At 39.5% G+C, this 20,047-nt stretch overlaps 1 protein-coding gene and 1 pseudogene across 1 annotated transcript; both read right to left on the reverse strand.

Annotated features, from left to right (window-relative positions):
• Positions 1-3,918: 3,918 nt before the first annotated feature.
• On the reverse strand, positions 3,919-4,960 carry LOC122197224 (putative disease resistance RPP13-like protein 1; annotated as a pseudogene).
• Positions 4,961-7,323: 2,363 nt separating this feature from the next.
• On the reverse strand, positions 7,324-19,279 carry LOC111918844 (putative disease resistance protein At3g14460). The gene is made up of 3 exons (XM_052769950.1): positions 18,666-19,279; positions 8,545-11,348; positions 7,324-7,847 (listed from the first exon to the last, which is right to left on the reverse strand). The coding sequence occupies exons 1-2, from the start codon at positions 19,277-19,279 to the stop codon at positions 8,564-8,566; spliced, it is 3,399 nt and encodes a 1,132-aa protein (XP_052625910.1). The 3' UTR covers positions 7,324-7,847; positions 8,545-8,563.
• Positions 19,280-20,047: the final 768 nt, after the last annotated feature.

The raw sequence follows: 20,047 nt of genomic DNA on the forward strand, positions 1-20,047 counted from the left end.
AACACCCTCAGCTTGAGCCTCCCTAATCAATCCCACTAGCAGAGAATCCACTGATATCCTCATAAAATGATACCCCATCAAAAGACCCAACCGACTTGTGGCTCAAGGTATCTGTCACCACATTCGCTTTACCCAGATGGTAAAGGATCTTGCAGTCATAATCCTTGACTACGTCCAGCCACCTGTGCTGCCTCATATTCAGGTTCGGCTGATACATAATGTGTCTTAATCTCTTGTGATCCGTGTAGATAGTATAGCAGAAACGCCTCTAAATATTGAGGGCAAAAACCACTACCCCAAGCCCATATCATGGGTGGGATATCTCGTCTCATGCGACTTCAGCTGCCACAAAGCATATGCTATCACCCGTCTTCTCTGCATGAGGACTGCCCCTAAACCAGTGATGGAAGCATCATAAAAACCACAAGATCATCAATTCCCTTTAGGACGGTCAAAAACGAGGTGTCGCACAATCTCTGATGAAGGGTCTCAAATGTTGACTTCTGCTTAGGGCCTTACCGGAAATCCACCCCCTTCCTCGTCAGACGAGTGAAGGGTACTGTAATCTTGGAGAAATCCTGAATGAATCTCCGGTAGTACCTTGTGAATCCTAAGAAACTCTTGATATCTAAGGGAGATTTCGGAACCTCCTACTGAATCACCGCCTCAAACTTGGCTGGATTGACCAAAATCCCATCCTGGTTAACGAGGTGTCTAAGGAACTGAATCTCTTGTAACCAAAACTCACACTACGAGAACTTAGCATATAGTCGTTCTCGTCTCAAAACCTCAAGAAGCTCGCGAAGATGCTCCTCGTGCTGCTCTATGGTCTTGGAATACACCAAGATATCATCAATGAACATGATAACCGAACGATCAAGCATCGGTTGACAAACTAGATTCATCAAATCTATTAATATTGCAGGCGCATTGGTGAGCCCAAATGGCATCACCACAAACTCGTAATGCCCATAACGAGTCTGAAACACGGTCTTCTCCACATCCTCCTCCCTCACCCTAACCTGATGGTATCCGGACCTCAGGTCTATCTTGGAGAACCAAGATGCTCCCTACAACTGATCAAAGAGATCATCAATCCTTGGAAGGGGATAACGAGTCTTCACTGTTGTCTTGTTCAACTCCTGATAATCAATATACATCCGGTGTGAACTATCCTTCTTCTTGAAGAATAAAATCGGTGCTCCCCACAGAGAACTACTCGGTCTGATGAACTGTTTGCCTAACAGCTCCTGCAACTGAGATGATAACTCCTGAATCTTAGGTGGTGCAAAACGGTATGGCGCCTTGGCAATTGGGGTCACACCTGGAACGAGGTCAATCCTGAATTCGACCTGCCTCTTAGGAGGCACACCGGGTAACTCCTCCAAAAATATATCAGAGAACTCCCTGATGACCAGAACATCAGCAACCAAAACCTGATCCCCAACCCGCGTATCCACCACATAAGCCAAATAGCTCGTGCACCCATGCTGAATATACTGTCGAGCCCTGGCTGCAGAACAAAACCTATAACCCATCTTGGTGCCCTCTCCATTGATAACGAGTTCTCCCCCACTTGGGGTTCGCACTACCACATGCTGATCCTCGCAGTCGATCACGACGCCGAACTAACTCACCCAATCCATGCATACTATCAAACAAATATCCCCCATGGGAATAGGAATCAAATCGATTGGATAAGGCACCCCGAAGATGTAACGCTCGGCTTGGAATCACTTCATTATTTGGGACCATGTCCCAATCATCAGTTATCATAAGGCTTAAGGCCTTAAGAAGAAAGGTTTAGACCCATTTGGATGTGGGTGGTGTTGGTTATGTGATGATAGGGTTCGGTTTGTTTTTTAGAGCCCAAGGGTATCAGTAAAGGCGTTGATTCGGACCTTTTATGAATTTTGGAGTTAATTTCGGTTTGTTTTCAAATTAAATAAAGTTGATAGAAGTGTAGTGCCTCTCATTACCTTTCCGTGGATATAAATAATGCCAAAAACGGATAAAGGACGCAAAAGTTACGATGGAAACGCATGGCGTTCAAGGAAATTTGGCCACAGGTCTAGGTAGGAACATAAGGCCTTCCCCAAGGGAACACAGTGCATTCACTGGGAAGATTCAAAAGCTTGTTTTTAGGTTTTGGTCCCTTTATAAGCATCATTATGGACCTAAACCTCTTCCATTCTTCATCGTCCATCTTCTCTAACCCTAAGAACGAAACCCTAGCCTCCATTTGTGTATTTCTTGAGCTTCATGGTGATTTTTGTGTGTTTTGGTGCTTGAAAAGAAAGAAGGAACTTCTTGAAGATTCAATGCTTGATTTAGAGCTTTTGGATCCAGGCTTTGCTCACCTAGATCTAACTTCTGGAGGTATAAAGTCTCAACCTTGACAACTCTTTCATGTAGATCTAGCTAGTTGATTTTGGTTATGTTTTGGTCCCTTTATGGTGGTTCTTGTGAGTAGAAGTTACTCCAGAACCTTTGATCTTCATATTTGGTCCTTGTTAGGGTTATGAAGTCTTAAAGTTTGGATCTTGATGAGTATAAACCTTTCATGCATGTTTTGGTGGTCTTTTGGTAAAGTTTGGGACCTAGGGTTTTGATTTGGGTCCCATTAAGTCTTGCTAAGTCATAATGTCAAGAACTTTACGACTTAAGAAGTCCCTTTGAATCAGATCTGGAAGGTTGGACTAAGGTCTTAAGGTAAACGTTTGCATCTTGGCCTCTTTATGGAGTTAGAATGCTTGAAATCATGATTGGGTCCTTTTGGACCATGCAAAGGTGCCAAGTTGACAACTTTATGGGTTAAGTCAATAATATGAAGCTATTATAAACATTTGGACGTTGGACTTAAGGTATTAAGTCGTTGGTGCAATTTTTGGACATTAACCGGGAATGTCGTGCGTTCGTCTTGGGAACACCGCGCGTTCGGGTCATCAGTGGACTGTTTGGGCTTTTTGTTTTGGACTTGATTTTGGGGTTGGACCTTTTGTTTTGAGCCATGTTCAAACTTATCTAGTTGGATAGCCCAGTTTGGGCCTAAGGAGTTTGGGTTGGGTCTTAGTGGGCCCAACGTCGGTTGGGCTTTAGTAGGCCCAAATGGTTTAGGCCATTAGTGGGTTGGGTTAGATTGGGCCATCATTGGGCCTATGTTTTGGGTTTATCCCTGGTTATTAATTTAGATCAGTTTGGCTTCGTTCAGTGCGTGGAGATTATAAAGCTTGCATATATTTTCTGGTAACTGCTCGATATTAGTTCGAGATAAATTCAGATACCACAAGTGCTTCAAACTGCCAATGTATTCGGGTACCTCACTTATGCTAATATTACTCAAGCTTAGGACCCTTAACAATGACAGCTCCTGAAGTAAGTTCTCCAGGACCTTATTTGAGAAGTAGAATGTTTGCCAACTTTTTATCACCCCGACAAATAAGGCTAAGAATGTCCTCACACTTTTAGCTCCTTTGAGTGGCTAAAACCTTCCGGAAACCATGTATTCCTCACGAACAAATGATATATTGCGGTACCTTTCCAAGGATTCCGTCCTAAATTCTTTCTTTTTCTCAATGTCTAATCTTGAAAAAAAAATCACAAGCAACAGATGTAGCCAAGTCATTTAAGAGGTCATGCATTACAAACAATGATTTGTTATTAGGAGCATTTTGAAAAAATGACCTTGACAACAACTGATCAAAATATTCGTGACCCAAGCGTTCCATTGTCTGGCTTGCATTTGATTGGTGAAAAAAACCTTCGTACATCCACAAGAGAATCAACTTCTCCTTGTCAAACTCAAAGTCCCTGGGGAATAAGGAGCAATATGCAAACAACTGCTTCAAACATGGAGAAAGATCATGGTAGCTTAATCTGAGAGCCACAACAACCCCATCTCCCTTTTCTAGGCTCCATATCTCACTATTCAACACAACTTTCCAGTCTTCCTCATGTATTTTTTTCCATAATAACCTCCCAAGTGCTTTCAAAGCCAATGACAAGCCATTACATTTTCTGACAATACCTTCGCCATATGGTTAAGTACCAGATGTGAATCAAAGTTGTTTTTTGATTCTCCCAATGCATGTTGACAAAATAAGGATAGAGCACTTTCATGAGATAAAATAGGCAAATTATGAGGTTCATTGTAACCAAGTTGGGTTAGCAACGACAGCTTCCAGGTTGTCATGATAACTTTTCTTCCGGGTGCCCCTGCAAGAAATGGGCCTCCTAGGATTTCCCAATTGGTATAGATGTCACTCCACACATCATCTAAAGCAAACAGAAAACGTTTCTTCGAGATCCTCTCTTTTAGAGCTACTTGAAGCAAATTTAAATAATTAAATTCTTGATTTGCCCCACCTAGAGATTGGAAGATAGTTTTGCTAATATTCATGATATCAAACTCATCAGAAATGCAAACCCAAGCCATGGGTTCGAAATGATCCTTCCCTTGCATTTAATCATACAAAAGTCTACCTAAAGTGGTCTTATCTAACCCACCCATACCAACTATTGGCAAGATGCTAAAGTTTCTATCACATGGTTCATATAGCTTGAGAAGCAACGCTTCCTTATCATCTGTGCGTCCAACAATACTAGATGGATCTAGCAAAGAGATCTCTAATTTTCTATTTCGAAGTTTTCGGCTTTCACCAATTTCACATAATCCAAGATTATTTCTCTCTTCTAATAGTTCTTGTAACTTGCTGGTAATATTATGTATCTTGTTGCGCATCTTAGTACTTGACAAACTAGAGAAACAAGATGGAATTAACTTTCGTACCTTGTTGATGGTGGCCCCGTATTCCTCAGAGAACTTACGATGGATAGCTTTGGTTGCCAAATCGCCAAGTAGGTCGTCTATGTCGTAAGGCAAATGTTGAAGAGCATTCAACCATTCTTTAACAGCTTCCTTACTTATTTCCTTCTGAGAAGCATCATTGAGCAGAGCTTTTATATTGATTCATGAGCTATTCAATTTCTCGAGCTCCTTGTCAATTACTTTGGAGCAAGCAACCCTCTTCAAGGCTTCAGAAGCAAGCTTTTCAAAGAACACCGCAAAGAACGCAGAACCAAGGATTTCAGCCATTGCTTATAGTGAAAACCTAATATGGGAGCACTTGTATGTATGAATGATAGGGATTTGGAAGAAATGAGTGTACGGAGAAAGGACGATTCAAACCATTATTTATATTGTTTCTTAGCTGCTGTTTTGGTTAGCATTTATAATACTGTTTTTGCATATTACAGCTAGTGCATCATATCGCCGGTGGAATAATGGATTTTGGATTTAAACCTTTAATCATATTTTTTCTTAGCATTATATTACAGCTGATAGACCATCCTATATACGTCCAATAGTGGTGGATCCAGATTTTGGCTGAGCATTTCTATTAGTACTTCTTTTTATATAAATATAAATACGTTTGTTAGATATTTTTTTTAAAATATTGTTAAAAAGCAATTAATGTATTTGGGTTTAGCTGTATTTATAAAAGGAAGGAAAAACATATAACATTATATTATACATATACTTAAAAACATGACGGCTTATATATGAGTCGGCTACATTCTTCGGCTCCTGGCTTTTTTTTGGAGCCAAATGGAAATCGTCTACAACGTGTTCGTCTCCTTTGTTGCTTCCCAAAAGATGTTCTCATCCAATCACACACTTCAAGAACCTACAAAAAACAATGGACGACCTTCACTAACAGTTTCTATGGATTTTGAGTCTTGAAAATCCAAAATATTTTTTGGTATTTTCTATGGATTTTTAAAAATTAACATTCATATATTCTTTTAATCCTTGATATTAATCCTAGCAAAAATGAAACACACTTTGAGACTGTTTTTCGACATTTTGATCATATTTTATACATATTTTCTTCAAATGGGCATAAGTATGTTCAAACAGATGTGTGTGAAAATTGCATGAAAGTTTGGTCAGATGGTTTATTAATGCATAATTGATTTTTATTCCACTGGATTTTTCATAATTAGGCCATTAAAGGAGGAATAAGTTGACAATCACCAAGTTGCCCTTATATTTCTTTTTAATACATCAAATTAGTCGAATTAATTTTTCAATTTATACCCATTGAACTTCTTGACTGCATCTGACATATGATCTCATCCATTCTTCTAGATTTTTCTATAAAATTCAAATAACGTGATTATGTTTTTTACATAGTATTTTCACTTATAAGTCCATGAATTAAATTCACGAATTGGATCAATTGATATTCAAAGCGAGTCGGTATTCAATTTAAAGAGGAATAAAGTAGCTCTATCGATGTTCCATTTGAGCAATAGAACACATAAGTGAAAGCTTCGGCATACTTATAAATACTATGCTACATATACTTGCTCTATTGTAAAGAGAATAACTATTGGTGAAAGAAATATCCTTGTTAAACTGTTATGAGTTCATAGGTAAATAATATACATTTAAAAATAGTTACAATTTTTGAATTCTTCTTGATCTTTAATGTAATATTTGATAATGGAGCTATTTTTGAATTCTTCTTGATCTTTAATGTAATATTTGATAATGGAGCTATATTCTTATTGAAAGAGAGAAAATTAAGTGTTCTTGATAGAAAAACTGAAAAGCTAGAAACAAGAAGAGGGAAAATAAATCCTAGCTAATAGTCAAACCCTAATGGACTAAAGGTTAAAGAGTCCATAAACATATGGGTTAATAACATATGGTCTTTTTTTTTTGGTTTCATTTAGATTTGTAACAATTGCATGATGCTCTTAATTATAGTTTCCCGTTGGTCTCGTGAATTTATAAATATTTAAGACATGGATTTTTTTTTTTTTTTTTTTTTTTTGTCTTTTGTATTGTAGATACTAAAAATATGCAAGTAGCACTACAAGCAGAGCAAAAAACTTGTGAAGTAAAACGTGTTGTCTCAAATTTGGAGAAAAGAGTTTGCTATTCAATGTTAAAGGTGTTGCAGGTAGTGTTGTTTAATTAAATTGTTAGTAAGTTATGTTTTTTATTGAAAAAAGATATTTGACTGAGGCAGAGAAAGACCATTAGGAGCACAATTTGAGCAGTTCATGGCACACAAAAATGGAAAATAATCATTTGTCGTTATATTGGACACCAAGTATGTATACATGTCATGTTGGCAATCCATGTGATTTGTGTTAGTTAAGAGATGATGTGTTAGTTACCAGTCAAAGATAGTTAGGAGATCTTCTACTTACTCTCGAGTTAGGAGTTTATATGGTATAATAGCTATCTGGATTCATGAATTCCAAATTCCCACATCTTCATATGTAGAATTCTTGAATAGAAAATTTGGATTAGGTTGAAAGTTTTTGTATATTCATTTTAAAAATACATCAGGTTCTCATCCATTCGTATATATTACAGATTCCTAATTCAGAAACAGAACAATACAAATTTATCCTAATTCTATGCCTCAGAAGCACTTATAATTTTACAATTTTCTATCTATAATATGTGTCAACTAGGTGAGAGTGATCAGCAACCCATGGTCAGGAAATTTCTTCATACTTCGACACTTTGTTATTCGCCCAACCTCATCAGCAATCTCACAACCAACATAGAATATTTTCATCTCCTGAAAACCTAATTAATACTTGTTTAAAGCCCTGAACAAGATATCATGGACAATTATGTATACAAACAATCAGAGTACATGAGCATCTTGCCTCATCAGCATTCCCATCTGTTGAAGTTCTATAGTTAATTTCTACAGATGATCTTTAGACTAGCTCTCCATCTTTGTTCAATTTAACAGGAGTCAAAATTTGGTCCCTATCCTTTGGTTTTTTCAAGCTTCAAGGCATAAGTGGTATTTCACCTATACACCAAGATTAGAGTTTTAATAGATTCAGAACATGTAGAAGATGAAGTCAGCTTCGTAAACCACTTTTCATCAAATAGCATATGGATTTGTCAATCAACAAATAGTATGATAGAAACCGACCTTCTACACAAAAGCAATAACACAAACTTTTTCTTTCACAAATAATCAATGTTCGATTTTTTATTGCTTAAGCATATGACATAACCAAACGGCATATGCATAAAATGTTGCATTCCTGACTGAAAACTGAGAAAGGTGGGAAAAAACGATGATGGGGCTGTGGGTCCCAATGCCTGCAAATATAAGCCTACTAAGTCCATAAAATTAAAACGAAACAACCCCTAATTAGTATTAATCGGGGGTCAAATGGGTCACATATCATTTGGGATTTTCAAAGGGCGACTATTCCATATTCACAAACCCTAATCATATTCAAATCCTAATTAGTATTAATCGTGGGTTAAATGGGTCACATATCAATTGGTATTTTCAAATCCTAATTAGTATTAATCGTTGGTCAAATGGGCGGTGAATCATTTTAATTCATTTTGCAATCGAGCTTGACGATTCCATATTCATAAACCCTAATCGATAAAATATTTAATATTTTTTCGTTTGGATGAGGAAAATCAATTATTTCATATATACATATTGAAACTAGAAGAAGTCAAAAACATAGAGAGGGGCATACCTTCATATTAAACTTGTAATTACTCGTCAAAAGTGGAGTCTGGGATAAGGGAGATGAGGGGCCAATAGGAGCTTCTTCTAATGCTCCTTTCATTCAAATTTGGGCATCCATCGATTCTCAAAGACAAAAGCGAAGGAAACAACTTTTCTGGTAGATGTAACATCTTCGGGCACTTGGAAACAAAGAGACGCTGGAGAAAGGTGAGGTTTTGGAGTCCCATTGAAACTGATTCCAGTTTCTGAAATCCCATTATCGAAAGAGAAGCAAGAGATGAAGGAAAAAGATGCGACAATTGATCAAAGTTTTTCACATCATCATATATTCCGCCATTTAACATCAAGTTCTCGAGTGAGGTTGGGAAATTCTGTGGGCCCCACTCTGAGATGGGCTTCTTCAATCCTCCTATTCCAAGGTAACTCAATTTGGGAGGCCAAAGCCCACGAGGAAAGGAGGCATCAATACTTGGACACTTTGCTATTACCAGAATTGTTAAAGAGGTGAGATTGGGTAACTCATGGTCGGGAAACGACTCCATTTTTGGACACTTTGTTATCATCAATGTGGTGAGGTGAATACAGTAACTTAATTCAATGATAGATTTCAGATTTACCCAACCATTTATATCTACAGATTCAAGCATTTGCATGCTTGATTTGATAAGCAACCTACTCTTTTCTCCTCCAAGGTCCTCTTCCAAAAACTTCTGACAACCTTCAATTGCAAATGACTTGAGCTTCTTCCCTCCTCCAGTTGGGAAAGACACTGATGTAATTGAATCACAATCATGGATATTCAGAAACTCAATGCTATTAGGACAACTGCAATGCTCAATACTCTCACAACGTGCTATAGACAACATCCTAATAAACGTCTGGATGCTTCCACAGTTATCCTCCACTTTCTCTCCTAAACCCACCAGATTTGAACAAGCACTCACATTCAAATTCCTTAAATTCACTAGAGACTTACTTGCCTCTACTTCTGATTGCCACAAATATCTTATTTCATTACACCCACTAATGTATAACTTTTCAAGTTTCCCAAGATACTTGAAAACACTTCTCCACAGTTCATCAGTAAGCCCTGAAATATTATCTATTTCCAACATGGTGACTGAAGAAGCTACATGAAGCAGAGTTGTCAACACACCATGACCACATCCTTTTATTTCTAAAACTCTAAGTGAAGGTAGGGCTTCAAGTGAGACTTGAACTAAATTAGGACAAAATTCGATATGAAGTTCTTGAAGACATGGAAATGCTGTGTCTACAACCCCACCATTATCAGTTGACCATACCTCCCACCCTGACATATGACGAAAACTTAGAATTTCAAGTGATGGGAATGCAACTCCAGTTCCAAGTAACTCCAAATCAATAACTTTCACCTTGCTCATGCCAAGAATAAACAGCTCCTTAAGTGATGGTAACTTCCCAAGACTTGGTAGACATGTACATTCTTCACAGAAATTTATGGACACATGAGTTAGTATAAGAAACGAGGGATTCCCAACCCAATTTGGAAACTCTGTACCTCCATATGACAAAATTTCAAGCTTTTTCAAACTATCGTTATCAGGCTTCAGCTCATTAAGGACCTCCTTATCATGGGTTTGCTTTCGAGAAACATTCAACCCATAATCCCCATAACCCCAATCCAACTGTAACTCGCTAAGTTTCTTTTGTGATAAATTCGCCTCACGTGCCTCCATTGCATTTTGCACATCGCCCAACCCCCAAACGGAAATTTTCCCATGGAGATTTTGCAAGTTCTTAAGCTCGTTTAGTCTATTTTCACCTCCAATAATGACCTTGGAGAGAGTGTGTAGGTTCTTCAATTCACCAATCCCCGAGGACATCTTCTTCAAACCGGGAGTATCGCTAATGTCCAAATGCCGTAAATTTCTAAGCTTTAAGAAGTTGTCGGGAAACTTGGTTATAAAACAACAGCCACAAAGGATCAATGTCTGTAAGTTGTAAAGATTGCATATATTTTCCGGTAAATGTGTGATGGTAGTGTGTGATAAATTAAGATACCGCAAGTGTTTCAAACTGCCTATTATTTCAGGTACCTCCTTGATGCTAAGATGACTCAAACTTAGAACTCTCAACAATGGTAACTCATGAAGTAAGTCATCGAGGACCTTATTTGATAAGTAAAATGTTGTCCAACTTTCTATCATCCCAACAGGCATTGCTAAGAAAGTTCTCAATTTTTTAGCTCCTTTAAATGGTTCGAACCTTTTGTAAACCATGAACCTCTCACAAACAAATGATATATGGCGGTATTTTTCCAAAGCTTCCTTTTTCATTTCAATGTCTAATCTTAAAAAATAATCTCCAGCAACAGACGTGGCCAAGTCATTCATGAGGTCGTGCATCACAAACAACGATTTGTCATCTAGTGCATGTTGAAAAAATGACCTTGACAACAAGTCGTCAAAATATTCAAGACCTAAGCGTTCCATTGACTTGTTTGTATTTTCATTGTGCAAAAACCCTTCTGCCATCCATAATAAAATCAACTTCTCCTTGTTGAACACATAGTCTTTGGGGAACAAGGAGCAATATCCAAACAACTGCTTCAAAGAGGCAGAAAGATCATTATAGCTTAATCTAAGAGCCGGAATAATCTCGTCTCTCTTTCCTAACCTCCATATCTCACTATTCAATAGTTCCTTCCATTCTTCCTCATCTCTTTTTGTCCTCAATAACCTCCCAAGTGCAATCAAAGCCAATGGCAAACCATCACATTTTTCGACAATACCTTCACCATGTGGTTTAAGTATCGGATGTGAATCAAAGCTATTTTCACCCAATGCATGTTGACAAAATAAGGATAGAGCATTGTCATGTGACAAATCAGACAATTGGTATGGTTGATCATGACCCAATTGGTTTAGCAATGACAGCTTGCGGGTTGTGATGATTACTTTACTTCCTGGTGCTCCTGCTAGAAATGGGCGTTCTAGAATTTCCCAATCAGTATAGCTCTCGCTCCATACATCATAACACCAAGGGGGAAATGATGTTCCACATGTTATATCATGTTAAGAGGTAGAGAGAGAAAATAGAGAAAATTATTTGATTGGTTGATGAATGAGATAACCAATCATCTTTCTTGTTTTATCTCGTCCTCGTTACCACAACATCCAACATAACGAGCTTCAACGAGTTGGGGGGGGGCGGTGTTCCCCGCGTCGTGACGTTGTTTTCGTGTGCCAACTCAGCCAATTCGTTTCTCGTTGCGACCCACACCGTATACTCTTAAAAAAACTAATCATCTGTTTACTTTTCAATTTCGACAAAGATATCTTTTCAAATACCAACTATTGTTGTTTTTATGGTATGAATACATTGGCCGCTATTTTAAAAATATAGGATAATTAAATTATATAATATATAAATATAGGAATTTGTTACATTTTTTTTTATAGAAATCAACATTTATTTCGTATGATATCTCATATGATACGAGCATGACAAGTTGATATCAAAGTTGTTTTGAAAAAAGCCAAAAATCAAAAGTAATCAAGAATAATCTGAAGTGTTGGAAGATGATATTGATTCTTGAGTAAAAGATCAATGAAATAGTTACCAAAAATTTCCAAATTAATAGAAACGACTAATTTCCATATTCAATACTCGTGATCTTACAAAACAAAGTAACAATAACTTCAAAGAATACCAAGTTAAATACCGTATCTAAATTCAACAACTAAGTTTGAATATGTTGTAGCTATTGAAGCTACAGTAAGTAGTATGCAGATGAAGGAGCGCCTAGTTAGATATTGTAGGTAAATTCAATAGTTGAGTTTGAAGATATTGTAGCTAGTGAAGCTACGATAAATACTATGTGGATGAAAGAAGTTGTCACACCCTAAAACCGAGAACGACGGAATACGTTCTGGGTTGGAGGATGTCATGACAATGCATAATAGTAAGGACATGCAACAACATCCATTACATTAGCATAATAATTGTAATACAAGCGTGTTCTGTACAGATAGACACCAAATGTATGATCAAAATAAAAGATGAGTCTTGTATATATATACTCCATCTTCTCAAAAGCTGCATCTATACCTGCCTACTGATGACCTGAGAATACAAGTTATTTTGAAAACGAGTATCAACATAAAACTGGTGAGTTCATAAGTATTTAGTGTCATTATTTGCATAACAAGTGTTTGAGACCAAGTAATACAATAATTGTTATCAAGTTTTGAAAATAGTGTGAACCCTAGAAAATCCTATATTTTCCAACAAAGGTAGTCTTTTACCAAGACTCGGATATTTGTAAGTTTGATTCTTTGAAAATGTAAGAGTTTTCCCAGTGAAAATGTCAGTGTGAAAATACAGTTTTAAATTTCGTTCATATAAGGAAATTGGAAGAATTGAGTTTTACCCAGCAGTGTCCCTGCCGGCTAAATGTAGTAGAGATGTAAACTCTAGGTAGTATTAAATGTGTATACACCTCGGGAAGTCTGTTTTAGCTTTAATTCTTAATATGTTAATTAAGGTTTGAATATGAAACTCGTATGTAACCATGCTGAGTGACAGTAGTATAACAGTTGACCCTCCAGGTCATGTGTAGCGTAGTGATGTTTTGTCATCCCTGAGCCTGATCGGCTCGGATTGTAGCTAGCAGTCGGGATGTGGGAGTGTCCGTCCCGTATAGATCTATACACATAGTGTTCGCTCTCCCTCCAGGAGGCCCTGGTTACACGACGATCGCATAGCGAAGTGTCTTATCGAGAAGTAGTGCTTCACATTCTATTTTAGTATATTCTCTCGTATAGTATATAGTATTTTCTTCATTTAGTATATAGTGTTCTCTTTGTGTAGTATATAGTGTTCTCTTCGTATAATGTATAGTATTCTCTTCGTATAGTGTATAGTATTCTCTTCGTATAGTGTATAATGTTCTCTTCTTATAGTGTATAGTATGTATAGACTCGTAACTGTACTGCCCATAGTGAGTATCATAGTAGCAATAGTAATGAGTGGAAACCTTTAACTATACCTATTATAGTTAAATAGAGATGTTAGTTTAATGCCTTTGATACACAAAGGTGTTGAAATGAAGCGAAGACTTTTATATCCAACACAAATATACATGATATATAACTAAGAATTCAACGACAGTCGGACAGATAACAGAATACCCTAAGTCCACAATCAAACAAGAACAGGAAATAAGGTGAGCTATCAGTTCTAAGTCCTTCAATCCTTACTTATATAAATATATTAGTGTAGATATGATTTGAAAACGAAAATAATTTTTGAAAGTGTTGGAAAATAGTTTTTAGAACAACTAAACATGAAAATAAGTTTGATAAACGTTTAAAACAATTTTACTGGCATGGTAATTTGAAAATATAGAAAATCCTTTGATAACAAGTTGTAAATCACATATGATTAGTACTATAGCTTGTTTGGTTCAACTTGTATCCCCCCCCCCCATAAAACGTATAAAAACATTTAAAAGGTTGATTAAGGGGTATGAACTCACCTGTAGTGAGTGATGCGACGGTAAGATCAGTTTAGTAGGTTGAGTGTTAATTGCGAACTTGAGCACAAACAGATCCTATTAACCATATAATGACATATATATATATATATATATATATGTGTGTGTGTGTGTGTGTGAGTGTAATTAGTGCTTGGAATAACTATTTATTGTAGTGGGACCTCTTTAGGGACTAGTAAACACTTATTATGAAGTGTTACAACCATATAAGGTTGTATATGAGTGGTATACTACACAAGGGAGTGTATGGTCAAAATGTACAACAAATGCGTGTGTGCGGTTGCACACATGAGTGTGTGGACCTATAGTGGGTGTGTGCGGGCGTACACTCCTAATTTGTGCCCAAAACGTCGATTTTTTAGGTGTTCTTAAGTCTTATGAGTAAATGAAGGCCAAACTCTTCACTTTGGAGAGTTTTTAAGGTGCGTGCGGCCACCATATAAAGGTGTGCGGCTGCACTCCTTCAAAGGATGAAGAACACATGAAGAACACTAAGAACACTATGAGTTTTAAGCTTAGATTTAGACGTTTTACCAGAAACAAACTGATTGATGGGGGTGATTCACGTTCTTGAGACCCTTAGAGTGTTCTTTGGACGAGATTTTTAGAGAGAGAAAGTAGAGAGAGAAGTAGATTGCAGCCAAAGAAGGAAAGAATGAATGAAGGGGGTCCTTCCCTATATATAGAGGTGAGTGTGTGGCTGGAAACGGGTGTGTGGCCGCACACTCCATGTTTTGGAGTGCTTGGCCCGATTTTGCTTGATACGCATTGTGTTATCCTGTTTCTCGGTTCCTACCTCATTTGTATTACGTTTAGAACGCTCCAATAGACCCCAAACGGTGTTGAAAGCTAACAAAATGAGTCTAACTTGGATTCAATTGGTCTCTTGTACAAGAAAGAAATTTCGCGTTGTCACATCATCCCCCCATTAGAGGGAATTTCGTCTCGAAATTAGAGTTCAAACAACTAACTTATTACACAATATCTAAGCAAAAAGATGAGGGTATTTTAGTTTTATTTGATCCTCACTCTTCCAAGTGAACTCTGGTCCTCGTTTGGTGTTCCAACGAACTTTCACAATTGGGATGCGGCTTAGTTTCGTTTGTTTGACCTCTCAGTCCATAATCTCCACAGGTTCTTCCACGAAGTTGAGGCTCTCGTTGATCTCGATCTCGTCGAGTGGGATCACAAGAGTCTCGTCGGATAGGCACTTTTTCAGGTTCGATACGTGGAAGGTACGATGAATATTACTGAGTTCGCGGGGTAGATTGAGTTTGTAAGCTACGGGGCCGATTCTAGCGAGAATCTCGAAAGTCCCTATATATCTTGGATTCAGCTTTCCACGCTTTCCAAAGCGTATCAAGCCCTTCCAGAGTGAGATTTTCAAAAGGACTCGGTCTCCCGCCTGGAACTCCAAGGTTTTTCTTCGTTTGTCTGCGTAGCTTTTCTGTCGGTCTCTAACGGCTTTCAATCATTCACGAATCTGAATGATCTTCTCTGTAGTTTCTCGAATGATCTCCTGACCCATGAGAGTGCTTTCAGGAGCTCATCCTCTAGCTAATTGAGTGTCACCCACTTCAGCCCAACACAGAAGGGACCTGCACTTTCGACCGTAGAGGGCTTCGAATGGAGCAGCCTTGATGCTCGTGCGATAACTGTTGTTGTAGGAAAACTCGACAAGGGGTAAGTGGGTATCCCATGCCTTACCGAAGTCAATCACATAGGCTCGTAGCATATCTTCGAAGGTTTGGATAGTTCTCTCACTTTTTCCGTCGGTCTGCGGATGGTAGGCTGTACTCATGTCCAGCCTCGTACCCAAGGAGTTTTGCAGCGATTGCCAAAATCTCAAAGTGAATCTGCTATCCCTATCGGAGATAATAGATATAGGAATACCATGCAGTCATACAATCTCCCTAATATATGTTCTTGTGAGCTTCTCCATCTTGTCTGTTTCTTTGATGGGCAGGAAGTGTGCGGACTTGGTCAATCTATCGATGATGACCCATATGGTATCATGCCCACCCGTTGTCTTGGGTAGCTTGGCTATGAAATCTATAGTGATATGCTCCTACTTCCATTCAGGTATCTCCGGTTGCTGTAGTAGACCCAATGGTTTCTGGTATTCGACCTTGACCTTGGCGCAAGTAAGGCATTTACTCACGAAGGTAGCGATCTTTGCTTTCATGTTAGGCCACCAGTATAACTTTTTAAGGTCCAGATACATCTTATCTGAACCTAGGTGAACAGAGTATCGAGTGTTGTGGGCTTCCTTCATGACTAAGTCTCTAAAGCCACCGTGTTGCGGCGTCCAGATTTGGTCCATGAGATATAAGGCTCCGTCACCCTTGACTTCCAAGTTCTTATCCATTCCTCGTAGGGATTCTCCCGCCACATTTTCGGGTTTCAAGGCTTTGAGCTGAGCCTCCTTAATCTATGCGGATAGATGCGAACGGATAGTCATTGTTAATGACTTGACTCTTCGACCAGAATATTCTTTTCGACTTAGGGCGTCTGCTACTAGATTGGCTTTACCCGGATGATAACGAATTTCGCATTCGTAGTCATTAAGTAGCTCGACCCACCGTCGCTGCCTAATATTAAGCTCCTTCTGGTTGAATATGTGTTGTAGGCTTTTGTGGTCGGCGTATATCGTGCTCTTTGTACCATACAAGTAGTGTCTCCAGATCTTTAGGGCGAACACAACTGCTCCTAGTTCGAGGTCATGTGTGGTGTAGTTGACCTCGTTTGTCTTCAGTTGTCTTAAGGCGTAGGCGATGACCTTACCTCGTTGCATCAGAACACAACCGAGCCCTTGATTTGATGCATCGTAGTATACTACGGAATCTTCTGTCCCTTTGGGGAGGGATAGTATTGGTGCGGTGCATAAGGCTCGTTTCAGGGTTTGGAATGCCTTCTCTTGCTTCTCTCCCCAATCGAAGGCCACACCTTTCTGAGTCAATTTTGTAAGGGGTTTCGCGATTCGAGAGAAGTTCTGTATGAATCTGCGATAGTTGCCAGCGAGACCTAGAAATTGGCGAATTTATGTAGGCGTCTTCGGTGCTGACTAGTTCTTGATAGCTTTAATCTTGGATGGGTCCACGTGGATTCCTTCTTCACTAACCACGTGTCCTAAGAATTCGACTCTTCGGATCCAAAATTCGCACTTAGAGAACTTCACGTATAGTTTCTCCGATCGTAAGGTTTCCAGGACTTGTCGTAGACGATTGTTGTGCTCCTCCTGACTTCGAGAGTAGACGAGTATGTCGTCTATGAAGACAATGATGAGCTGATCCAAGTAAGGACGACACACCCTATTCATTAAGTCCATGAATACTGCGGGCGCGTTGGTTAGTCCGAACGGCATCACTACAAACTCGAAGTGTCTGTAACGAGTTCGGAAGGCTGTTTTTGGGACATCCTCCTCTAGCACTCGTAACTGGTGATACCCGGACCTCAAATCAATCTTAGAGAAATAACTCGCCCCTTGCAGTTGGTCAAATAAATCGTCTATGTGAGGAAGAGGGTAACGATTCTTGACCGTTAGCTTGTTGAGTTCTCTGTAATCGATGCACATACGGAACGATCCGTCTTTCTTCTTTACGAACAAGACCGGTGCTCCCCGGGGTGAGAAGCTTGGTCTTATAAATCTCTGGCTGAGCAGCTCGTTAAGTTGACCCGACAGTTCTTGCATCTCAGTGGGCGCTAGAAGATAGGGCGATTTGGCTACAGGGGTAGCTCCTGGAATCAAGTCGATCCTGAACTCAACCTGACGTTGGGGAGGTAGACCTGGTAGCTCTTCTGGAAAGACGTCGGGGAAGTCGCATACTACGGGGAAGTCTTTTAGATCTTTCGCTTTCCGGCTCGTATCGACGACGTGTGCACGGAATGCACGATATTCTTTACGCAGGTATTTCTGGGCTTGAATACTTGAGATGATACTGAGGCTCGTACTGGGCTTCTCTCCGTAGATCATCAAGGTTTCGTTATTTGGTAGATTTAGATGGATGGCTTTGTCGAAGCACCGGATATCTGCATGATGGAGACTCAACCAGTCCATGCCCACGATGACATCAAAACTTATGATTGATACTGGTATGACGTCGATTGGGAATGAGTGATTATCTAGCGTGATAGTGCAACCCATGTAGAGCTCGTTAGAACTCTCTGTCTTTTTGTTAGCCATTTCTACAACGAAGGTTTCTTTTAACGGTTGCGGGGATTGTTTAAGTAAGTGTTTAAAGTTTTGATTTATGAAGCTTCTTTCGGCCCTACTATCGAATAGGATACAAGCATAAGAGTTATCAAGAAGGAACGTACCCGTGACTACTGTGGGGTCTGCTACTGCTTCATTGTGGCCAATAGCAAGTAGTCTTCCTGTTCCTCCAGTATTCCCAGTTTTCGGACAGTTTCTTTTTAAATTCCCTACATCGCCATAGCCATAGCAGGCCTGGCTTACTCCCGTGCTAGGGACTTGAGAAATGGGTTTGGGTTGAGACTTTCAAAACCGGACGGTATGGCCCTTCTGGTCGCAGTTAGTGCAATGCAATTCACGGCAGGGGCCGTTATGATGAAAAGGGCACTTGGTGCACTTCGGCAGGTTCCCTGCATATGTTTTGGTTGGCACAAGGGCAGCAGGAGTAGTGGCAGCATGGAAAGCTACCACTTGTTGGTTCTTTGAAGATGATTGGGTTGATTTGCCCTTCTTCCGATCCCACCGTTTCCTCTTGTTGTCGGATGTCTTGATGGGTGCAGTAGCAATCATCGTTATCATTGATGGAGTGGAAGGAGCTTCATGGTCAATCAACCTTTGGGCCAATTCCTTGACGCTGTCAAAGGTCGTAGGGCGTGATGCTAAAACATTCCCTCTATACGGAGGCACTAAACCCCAAATGTATCGCTCAATCTTCTTGCCCTCAGTGGGGATCATGATAGGACACATAGTTACCAGGTCACAGAACCTGGCCATATAAGCCACCACATCGGTCCCTTTCATCCTGAGGTTCCAGAGTTCCTCCTCGAGTTTCTGGATTTCTCCCCTAGGGCAGTACTCCCTTGTCAGAAGGTCCTTTAGCGTGTCCCATCCCATGGCATTGTCTGTTACCAAGGAGAGTGATTTAACATGGCCATTCCACCATTTCAAGGCCCTTTCGGTGAAGGTGAAAGAAGCGAACTTAATCTTGCTTTCCTCGGGGCACGGACACATCTCGAAGACGGCTTCGGTTCTTTCGATCCATTAGGACAGTGAAATGATTCCTTCGGTTCCATTGAAGAACATGGGTTTGCAGCTCATGAAATCCTTATAGGTACACCCCTGTGTACGAGAGTGGATTTCACCATGTCTAGAGTTGGTGCCCATTCCGGCTCCACTTGCATCGCCAAAATTTATTTGGGCCATAGCTGCAGTCATAGCTGTGGTTACAGCTGTATGAAACATCACCAGATCGAACTGTGGAGGAGGAGGAGGAGGAGGAGGAGGTGGAGTTTGATTCGCAGGCGTGCCTCTGATCGGACGCTTGCGAGGCGACATCTTTTACTGAAAATTTATAAGACAATAGTGAGAAAAAATTGTGAGTATGATGAGAGTGTTTCATGAATTAAATCACCATAGACAATGTGACAACCCGAAAATTCTTCCGTCACGATAACCCGTTCCTGTCAGCGAAACCCGTTTATTTTTCCAATTTTCCGTTAACATTTTGTGTTAGGTATTTTAATTTGAGACTTTTATAATGAACTCGTGAGTGTCCAAACCCGTTAGAAACACATGAAAATGCTCCAAATTATTATTTGGAAAAATTTTAGTTTTATTCCGTCGGGTTATAAACAATTAAATCGGGTACGACCAAAAGCCCCGTCTAACGTCAGTATCGGGTAGAATTCCACTGTGTCTGAAATCCAAACCATATATAAAGTTGATTAAGCCTCATTTGAAGCCTTTTCACTCTCTCTCTAACCTCTCTCCTCAAATCTA

The sequence above is a fragment of the Lactuca sativa genome, chromosome 3 (genome assembly GCF_002870075.4).
Source record: "Lactuca sativa cultivar Salinas chromosome 3, Lsat_Salinas_v11, whole genome shotgun sequence".
NCBI lineage: Eukaryota > Viridiplantae > Streptophyta > Magnoliopsida > Asterales > Asteraceae > Lactuca > Lactuca sativa.

What these genes read in the sequence shown, in the direction of transcription:
- LOC111918844 (XM_052769950.1), bottom strand. Translation starts at nt 19,279, where the DNA reads ATGTGTCCGTGCCCCGAGGAAAGCAAGATTAAGTTCGCTTCTTTCACC. An exon ending in TATGCAGGGAACCTGCCGAA is followed by an intron (nt 11,349 to 18,665) that starts GTGCACCAAGTG and finishes GGGTGAAAATAG; the next exon opens with CTTTGATTCACATCCGATAC.